The sequence below is a fragment of the Tupaia chinensis genome, unplaced genomic scaffold (genome assembly GCF_000334495.1).
Source record: "Tupaia chinensis unplaced genomic scaffold, TupChi_1.0 Scaffold000330_1, whole genome shotgun sequence".
NCBI lineage: Eukaryota > Metazoa > Chordata > Mammalia > Scandentia > Tupaiidae > Tupaia > Tupaia belangeri.
The window spans coordinates 619,428-628,954 of NW_006159824.1; the positions used below are offsets into that span (position 1 = coordinate 619,428).

The 9,527-nt window shown below is 59.9% G+C and overlaps 1 protein-coding gene across 1 annotated transcript in view; it reads right to left on the reverse strand.

The window, feature by feature from the left end:
* KDM6B (lysine demethylase 6B) overlaps positions 1 to 9,527 on the reverse strand; it is a 26,159-nt gene that overhangs the window by 7,430 nt on the left and 9,202 nt on the right. The window contains exons 2-12 of the mRNA XM_027773204.1: positions 7,946 to 8,063; positions 2,707 to 2,826; positions 2,265 to 2,406; positions 2,030 to 2,171; positions 1,719 to 1,817; positions 1,402 to 1,621; positions 1,221 to 1,313; positions 975 to 1,136; positions 712 to 891; positions 278 to 628; positions 11 to 178 (exon numbers count right to left, since the gene is read on the reverse strand). Coding sequence (XP_027629005.1) covers positions 11 to 178; positions 278 to 628; positions 712 to 891; positions 975 to 1,136; positions 1,221 to 1,313; positions 1,402 to 1,621; positions 1,719 to 1,817; positions 2,030 to 2,166 — 1,410 coding nt within the window. The 5' untranslated portion in view covers positions 2,167 to 2,171; positions 2,265 to 2,406; positions 2,707 to 2,826; positions 7,946 to 8,063. The remainder of the gene's footprint in view (positions 1 to 10; positions 179 to 277; positions 629 to 711; positions 892 to 974; positions 1,137 to 1,220; positions 1,314 to 1,401; positions 1,622 to 1,718; positions 1,818 to 2,029; positions 2,172 to 2,264; positions 2,407 to 2,706; positions 2,827 to 7,945; positions 8,064 to 9,527) is intronic.

Below are 9,527 nucleotides of genomic sequence, written 5' to 3' on the forward strand. Positions count from 1 at the left end.
GGAAGGGGGGAGGACAAGGGGGTGGAGGAGGTGAGGGGGGCCCAGGTGGCAGGGGCAGGTGGGGAGTGGCAGCGGGAGCCCCCAAGAACGGTTTCCGACTGCTGTGTGCCGAGGGCCCCAGGCGGCCCTGGTGAGGGGAGACCTCCAGCGCGGGTGTTTGGTAATGGTCAGCGCCGGGCTGCAAGTGTAGGACAGGGTGGTCAGAACACTGCTCCGCTCACCTCAGCCAAGCTCTTCAGAGCCCCCACTCCACCCTCCATCTGTGGCTGTCACTCACAATGCCTGGGCTCGGCTCCACGCCCCGGAGACCGGTGTTGCTGCTGCTGCTACTGCTGCTGCTGGTGGTGGTGGTGCCAGGGAGGCCAGGGGGCCGGGAAGGGGCGTAAGGCACGCAGGCGGTGGTTGCTGCTGGTGAAACGCTGGAGTCCATCCGCGACCTCTGAACTCTGCTCTCTCTAAGGTCACTTCCGGGGGGACGGGTGGCAGGCAGGCAGCCATGGCTCTCTGCTCCTGGGGGGCGGGGGCCCGGGCCTGGGGGTGCAGCCGGGACCAGCCGGTGGCCGGGGGGGTGCGCGGTGTAGGCTGGAGCTGGGTATGGATACAGGTGAGGCAGCGAGTGTCGCTGCTCCTGTGGGAGATAGAGGACACAGGTGAGAGATGGAGGACTCAGAAATTACAGGTAAGAGGTGAAGGAAACAGAGTGGGGCTCACCTGGCGCTCTGGGGGTACTGAACCCTTGCGCTCGGGACCCCAGGCATCTCCATGCAGGGTACTCCACAGCCCTGGCTTACTTAGCTGAAATGGGGGGCTGGTGGGCAGGCCAGGCAGTGGGGGTGGCGGCGGTGGTGGTAATGGTGGTGGAGGCAGTGGCAGCCCTGGGGGAAGTCCAGTCTAGGAGAGAAAAAAGTGTGAAGACCCCACTCCTTGCCCCAGTCCTACCCACTCACACCCTGCAGGCCCACTTACGACCATACCTGTTCAGAACTGCAGCCTCTCCTGCGCTTCCCTCCAGGGCTGAGGCCCTCCTCCCCTGAGGGGCCTGACAGTGCTACGGGAGGCACAGGCTGCACCACTGGGGGTTCGGCAGCTCGCTTCACCGGGGGACCCCCCCGTTTGGCCCCATAGTTTCGCTTGTGCTGAGGACAAAGAGAGGAGAGAGGATGGCACAGGTCCAGGCCTGGCTGGGCCCTCCTCCGGAGGCCAGCCAGCCCCAGCCTCACCTCAAGGTGCAGCAAGTTCCACACTTGCTCCAGTGGAGGCAGGACCTTGGCTCGGTGCTGGCAGGAGCCAGCATGAAAGTTCCAGAGTTGGGCCTGGGAGTGCACAGGACAGAGGCAGGCATAAGACAGTAGCACTGGGCCAGAGGAGGATCCCTAGCCCTTTATGTCCCTTATAGCTCACCTGCTGTAGTCGACCAATGCGGGGCCCCAGCTCGGCGAAGCTTCCTCCATATCGAAGGGCACTGTGGTAGCAGCGTACGGCCTCCTCACTGTCATGCTCTGACTCGTACAGCTGCCCAAGCTGCTCCCATAGCCCTGGCTGGGCTGGCTCCCGCAGCAACGCCTGCACGCAGCCATGCAGGGATTCCAGCTTCCCATGGAGGGGTCTCGGGGTGGGCGTCCTATAGAGTAAACAGGATTGGGAGGTCACACTTGGGGGAATTTTTTCAAGTCCCCAACCTACCTCCCACCTCCACTACCTTTGAATCCTCCACTCACCCTGAAGCATAATATGGTTTGTTGGGATGCCCAGAGCTACTGCCATGTGAAGGGGGTAGGGGAGCAGGAAGCGGGGGCTGCCCGATGCTGGCGGAGCATCTGAAGAGAGAAGGGTCTATTGTAAGGTACTGAAGAGAGGCTAATTTTTTCCTACCCAGAAAAGAGAAGACTAAGAAAATAAGAGAAAGCAGCTGAGGACTGCCCAGAGGCCCACAGAATGGCAAAAACCCATGAGAAATGATGCAATATTAAAGGATACAGAAGATGGTAAGAGAAGTGTCTAGAAATGGAGAGATGGTCCAATTTCTCACCTGCCTCCAGGCAGCCATGCGCTACGAGGAGGGGGATGGGGCGGGCAGGAGCTCCAGGCCCCAGCACAGCTCAGGCCCCCAAGGGCAAAGGCTTCCCGTGCAGCGCGGGCCCCTGGAGGGTCCACTGCCCGATGCATCCAGCCTGGATTAGGGACAAAAGATTATGCTCTTACTAGGGGCAAAACCAGAGCTGCCAGTGTACACCCAGACAACCCAGCCCCAGTCTTTCCCTTACCAGGTCAGCAGTGGCCCCAGGAGCCCTGGAGATTGGGCACGGCCCCCTGCCCCAGCTCCCTGGGACGATGGTCCGGCTCCAGCCGCTCAGACAAGAGTGCCCACCGTCCCCAGATGGCCGCTGGGGCCTTTCACAGCCAGTTCTACAGAAAGCAGTTGGAAAAGGAGTGAGGCGAGCTGGCCAGCACACAGGGTCAGCGCAGGGTCTGGGCCAGGCTGGCAGTGGCACCCACAGGTTTGTCATTGGTGCAGGGAGTCTGGCCTTGGCTTTCCCCGAGAGAAGGCCCACTGGGCCTAAGGAGCCCAGAGAGGCCCAGGAGAATGGCTGAGAGCCAGACAAGTGGCAGAAAGCCAGTCGGCCTGTCGGTGGGACCGGGTGGCCGTGCTGCCAAGCCTCCAGTCAGGAGCAGGGTAGGCCGACCAGCATCGCTGCTGCCGCTTACCCGGCCTCCGTGGGAGCGTCCTCTCACAGCGTCGGCGAGCTCCGGAGATCTGGCCAATCACAGGACTTCCTCTCTCCCCAGAAAGCCAATCATCACTCACGTCTCCGCCTCAGTAACAGCCTGGCCGGAACCAATTGGAGCGAGGTTAGCCGGCAGGCAGCGGCCGCGGGAGGAGGGGCAGCGGAGCCGGTCAGACGGGCTCGGCCCCAGGTGACCCCGATGTGACCCCGCGGCTCCCACCTAGGGTCCCCATCTAGCACTAGACATCCCGGCCCGCAGGTCAGAGGGGCAAGCAAGCCGGCAGGGTAAGATCTGTGCGGGTGAGGGCGGAGAGTCGCACGCTCCGGCCGGCCTGGAGGACCGCGCCACCCGCAAGCCTGAAGCGCCAGAGTCGCCGATGGTCCCGGCCAGATCTCCCGAGTCGCTCCCGCCCGAGCATCTCAGGACAGACGGACGGCCGACCGATGCTGAACGCTGGCAAAGATGTCCTTCCCCTTCCTCACTTCACCTCGCCCAGTGACTGACCTCCTCATCCCGGAGCCCTTGGAACTGCTTTAGGGCTGGCCCGCCACGGTGACTTCTACGGCACCCAAACCCGCCCGTGCCGCTATCAGAGCGCTCCCCCCAACACCGACCCCGACCCAAACAGTGGGTCAAGTCCCCAGCTTCATACCCGGTTCCTTCAGCTCCTCCACGTCCCCTGGCTGCCTAGGTCTTCAATAGCAACCGACCCCCCAAACCAAACTCTCTCTTTAATTCCCTAACTTCTAAGAAGTCGCGCGCTGCGGTCCCGAGTGGCCCCTTGCGCGTGGCTCCCGTATCCTCTATGCCCTTCCCCGCCGGGGCCACGCGGTTCCCCAAGGCCCACGTGGCCCCCGCCCCCCAAGGGAGGGGGGGATTTCGGGGGTTGCCCGTGACGTGGCTACTTGCGCAGCGGAAGCGGTGTGTGTAAGTGTACGGGGAGGGGGGGGGCCTACGGGAGGGAAGAGGGCGGGGCCCGACAGGCGTTGGGCGCGGGAGGGGTGGGGGGGGAAGTGGCGGGGGGGGGGGGTCCTACGGGAGGGAAGAGGGCGGGGCCCGACAGGCAGTGACATCACCCTTGTCCCACTCTCACCGCCCACTCCCTTAAAGAACCCAGAACCCGTTTCACTTCCTCCTTCACACCCCCCCCACCTCTTCCCGTCGGTGCCGGCAGGACCCACGACGGTCACAGCGCTCCTCTCTCCTGGGCACCTTCCCTTTAGCCCCAGCTCCTCCTCCTCGCCTCTCTGAACCCAAGAGTTGCGTCCCCGCGCTTCCTCCGCGCCTACCCGGCGTTCCCGCAAGTAGGGAGCCGGCTCCGCTCCCGGGATCGGTCCATTGAGAGTCTAGAGTACAAAGAGCAGCGAGAGGCGAGTGTCGAGTACAAAGCGGCGGGGGCGGGGCCAGCGCTCCAGCTGGAGCGAGCGTCGAGCAGGAAGCCGGGGGAGAGCGCGCGACCTGGGGCTGGGGGCGGCTGGAAAGTTCACCTTCGCTGAAAGTCTGCGCTGTGGGGAAATTTCCGCCAGCCCACAAAGGCTGAGGGGTTTGGGGTGCAATCAGCCCTCCCTCCCGCAGGGGCATGGTCGTCTGTTCGCGTGGAAGCGTTTGGACACCACGGGTCCCGGCGTGCCAGTGGTGGGCGCTTGGGTCCCGAGGACCCGCTCAGCAATCACACGGAGTCTCTTGTCAAAACTCTCACCAGAGGCAGTAGCCTTTCTATTGTTGCAAAGCTCCGAGACTAGTACAATGCTTAACTATGGCTGCCTCCACCAAAGTCCCGGGGTCCCCGGTGGGCAGACCAGGGAAGACCGGGAGCCGGGGGACCACTCATCACAGAGGCCGATTCCTGCTTAGGATGTGGTCCGAGAGAGCTGCCAGTTACCAGGAAATGCAGCTTCCCCTTCTGCGATGATGACACTTCCCCTCTGCCACTTCCCCTTTCCCACGGGGAACTGACTCAGCTTTCCCTAAACCAGCGAGTCCCGTCCCTCCAGCCCCCTGGTCTTTTCCCTTTATCCACAAACCCCCCACACGTCGGCACCCCGAAATACAGAGCCCTCGCTCCAGGACAAAACTTCCGGTACACTAAACACTCTCCAGCCACCCTGGATACTTGCCCCCACCAGGGACCCAGGCTCCTGACTCCCCCACGAGCTCCGGGTACAAAGCCCTCCCTCGGGGTCTGATTCAGTCTTGGGGTGGGGGAGCGTGAGTCACCCAGAAAACCTTCCCCTATTCCCACTGACTCAGCCCCCGCCTCCCTGAACACACACAGACACAGTCAGAGGCAGACACAACTCAGCCCACACACCGCTCACCACCGGTCCCGCGGAATTTCCCCTCCCGTCTCCCCCCTCCCGGCCGGCCCCTCCCCGAGCCGGGCAGCCCCGAAGCCGCACTCACACCTGTTCCCTCGCAGCGCCCGCCGGTTCGCGAACCACTCTCACCTCCACTCTCGCTTTGAAGCAGGAATAGACAACCCTCCCCGACTCCCGGTGTCCATACTAACCAAGGGGAGGGGACGACCACGGACAGTCACAAAGACAGACACCCACAGACTCCTCCAAAAGAGACGAGAGGTAGACGCACGCAGGCGAGCCAGGCTGGGAGGTCAATACACTTCTGGGGCACACATTCCAACTTCTCCCAACGCGACCCACAATTCCGGGAGCCAGTCACCCTGAAAGGGTTAATTCTGCTCCAGACTAGGCCACGCCCTCTCCATCCGGGCACTCCCGGCAAAGCCTTAGCCCCGCCCCTTCCATCCGGGCTCTGGACTCCGGGACTTTAACCGACCCCTTCCCCCTTGAGCCCCAAGAGAGAACCATTCTATCAATCACACCCACTTAACTTTCTCTGGGCTCGAGTCCGAGGAGCCCCTCCACGCAGCGCCCCAACCGCGCGGGACGCGTGGTAAGAGGCCTGACATGCGCACGCAGACTCACATGACCGCCACAGACAAGACCCCGCAGACAAGGCTTTGCGGAGCGGGCACGCTGCACGCGCGCCGAGGCGGGGCGGGTCCAGGCCCCCCGCAGCCTCTCGCCCACTGCCAGTCATTCGGCCTGTTGAAAGCATGGGGTTAACAGGCTCGCTTCTTACCTGGGGAAGTAGAAGGGGGGCGCGGGGAGGGCCGCCGGCAGACTCCCCGGGGTGACTCAGCCACCCGGGCAGGCCGCCCGCCCGGGATTCCCTTCCCCAGCCTTCCCCCGCTGCTGGCTCTCCCCCTCCCCCCCACCGAGGAGTGACAGTGCCGGCCCAAGCCCGCTATGTGTCACTGCGGGCCTTGTGTCTGCCTCTGACTGGGCGCTGTGTTCACCAGTCTGACTGACAAGGTCGGCTGTGTGTGGGTCCCGGTGTCTGTCTCCGTGTGCACCTGCATATCTGCTCATCTTGTCTCCCTCAGTGCCTGTGTCTGACGCGTTCCTGTCATTATCCCTGTCTACATGACTCCGCGGGGCTGTCTCTGTCTGTGTGTCTGCCTGGCTTCTGTCTCAGTCTTTTGTCTGGGTCTGCCTCTGCATCACCAGCGTGATCACGTGTGTCTCTGCACATGCCCTTCTGTGTTTGCCTTCATGTTCCTGAACAGACAGGGAGACACTGGAGCAGGCTGACCCTGCTGACTCCTCGTCTCATTTCTCTGAATCCTGACATCTTGCTGGATCAGTGATCTTTCTGTCCCAGTCAAGTATTTGAATCGCCTCCATTCAACTTCTGTCCCATTCCTCAACACCTCTGCCTCTCCGCACAGTTCCATGCAGTTCCCATCACAGCGACAATTGCTAACATTTGGTGAACTTACTATATGCTAGTCACTGCTAGGCATTTTACATGCTTTTATTTAATCTTTCCCCAAAACCTGACATAGGCGGTACTTTGATTACCCCCATTTTACAGATGAGGAAATTGAGGCTCTGAAGTTAGAAAACCTGACCAAGGGGGACTAGCAGTTAGCGTAATGGCTATGTCGCTGGACTCCCATGTAGTCGACCACGGTTCGCGCCCCAGACCCGGTGGCTTAAAACTCACACCGGGGACGTGTGCGTGCGTGCCCAAGATCCCAAGAGGAGAATGGAGGAGAAGGGATTGTGGTGTGGCCATCCCCCCTGGGGGGCGATTTCTCGCTTTCTGTGTCTCTGTCTCTCTGTGTCTGGCAAGCGCACAAGCCCTATAGCTTAAAAAAAAAACCTGACCAAGGTCATTGTGCAGGTGAGTGGGAGAACTGGGCTTCTTTCCAGAATGGAGCCCTTATCACTATTCTACACCACCTCTGTCCTATTCGCCCTCTTGGTTGTATCCTCAGAGGCCATCTGCAGAATCAGCCTTCCTCTCAGCTCTACCCCATGTCACCATCCCAGTGTCTCCTGTCCTCTAAAGGTGTAGGTAGGAGCCTGTGCAGCAGATCTCAGAAAATGTAGGTTTCCTAGCAATGAAGCTCGTTCAGTTAACACATTCATTCAACACAAATATACCGAGGTACCCCAATGTGCAAACCATTATACCAAGTGACAGAAACATAGAAAAAACAGTCCCTGCCAAGAAACTCACTGAGTAACAGGGGAGAACTACGCACATTCAGAAAATTTAAGTCCTTGGCTTAGAGATCATCTTCCCTTTGTTCCTAGGGAGAAATGGGGTATGGAATGGCCTCAGGCAGGAGTGGGAAGCCGGAAAACGAATATAATTTAGGCTATGTGGGGCAAATGTTATAGTGCAGTGGGGGTGAGAATGGGTCAAGTGAACTGGGAGGAAGGGTGAGATGCCAAGAATGTCATAGCAACAGGAAATTGTAGTAATGATCTTCAGTATTTCTCCCAAATCGATTTCCAAACACCTTCCATAAGCCAGTCTGTTCAACCACTCTTACAGGGGCAAAGCCATCCCCTTCCAAAGAAAAAACTCCTCGAGAATGTCTCACATCTACTTTTCAGCTTGCAAACTTTAGATTAATTCAATAAGCAACAGAGTCTGAGCATTGGGAGGTAGGTTTTGGTGGTACTGGAGAGGCTTGTGAAGTACAGGGCTGAACCATTCATAGCAGACCAAGGGGAGCTCCATAAACCAAGAGGGCTGAACCACTCAAGTACCACATGGTGGGGGAAGGCTCGGAGTTGGGCTGGACCATTCTGCAGTGGGCATGATCCAGGCTGTTCCAAGCATCTTCCAGCAAGCGCTGTGGAGTTAGACTGTTGGGTGGTCGCTCAAGGGCAGGACTTACCAGGTGGAGTTTAGTGTGCCCTGTCTCATTGGAACCAGCGCCCCAGCAGTGGGGTGCAACAGACCACGGTGGATGGGGTGGGCAGTGCTACGGGGCTGGCATGGCGAATGCGGGGAACCTAAAAGAAAGAAATCAGTTAGAACTAGGGTCTCCCAGGCTGGAGGATTTCCCTGTGCACTCTGCCCCCTCCCTGAAAAGAAACCTGGCTTCAGTGGTCAGATGGGCTAGGAGAATCTGTTTCCATGGCAACCAGGGGGGGAAAAACCCCCATCCCCAAAGTGGTCCTCTAGCTTTCCGCTTTAGGAGGCAGCCTGGACCAGATGGTAAAGGAGGCAGCTATAGCATCTGAATAAGTCTACAATGGACACCCAACCCATGACCCCTGTCCTGACTGGACCCTCTTGCTGAGCCTTCCAGGCTCCAAGGTAGCCCCTGACATCTCCACCCAAGCCAGCCTCAGTCCTGGTCCCAGGCATGCAGACCCTTTTCCTTCAGCTCTGCACCCTCTCCAGCCTTATCAAGATACCAGACAGTCAACCCCACCCTCTGGACTCTGCCCCCTCCCGTTCCACCAGGCGGGTGCAGGCAGGTTTTGGCGAGCAGCACAGGTGGCCAGACTAGATGAACGGGCCCAACAGGGAGGAGCCTTCCTCCTCGGCAAAAACTGTGACTCTGGGCCTGAGCTTCTAAATGGCCTGTGCTGTAAGCCTCCCCCCCATCCCACCCCCCAAGGCCATATCCTGTTTCCCCATCATGTCCTTCCTCTGTGGCCCAAGAAGGTGACAGAGGCCCACCCCATCCCTCCAAGCCCTCAGATGATAAGGAGCTAGGCCTTTTAACCTAAGTCCATGGCCAAGAAGCTTGTCCACCTGAAGGTCACATCTAGGTTGGCCCTCACCTCAGACACTCCTCAAGGACCTCCCTTAGCCACAGTTCCCTGCCCCTGGGGACCTAGATATTTGGGATCCCATTTAACCTCTCCATCCCCTGGCCTTCTAAGCCCCCATCCTTGCCTCTACCCAAGAGACTCAGGCCTCTGGCCCCCAGCTTCCATGATGCAATGTGCTGCAAGCTTCTGCAGCTGCTGATGACACTGCCCCCAGGGAGGTGCTATTTCTGACCCACAGGCCCCTCACCCAGCCAGGGCAGTGGTCAGCTGCAGGCTGCAGAGGCCCGGCAGGCAAGGCCCTGCTGCTGGAGGAAGGAGCTGGAGGCTAGAACCCTCCCAGACCTGGAAGCCAGGATGTGGGCCCAGGGTGTGTATGTGTGGAACAAGTAGCATTTCGTGGATGTGTCTCTGATAGGAGGAGGGGAGGCTGGGGAGGGACTAGCCTAGAGAGAAGGGAATGGAAGGCCTTAGGACAGACCTAGACAGGGAGTTAGGGGGAACCAAGGGGGTCTGCCTAGGGGTGTGTGAGGGGTGTCTGGACACCAGGGTGGGGGAGGGGCCAAGAGCCATTTAAAGGGCCAGCCCCAGAGCTTTAATCCCTCACCAGCCCTGGCCCCAAGCCGGAGGCTGTAATTCATCTGTCCAACAGCTGGGGTGGGTGTGTGTGTATGTGTGTGTGTGGGGGGGGGCATG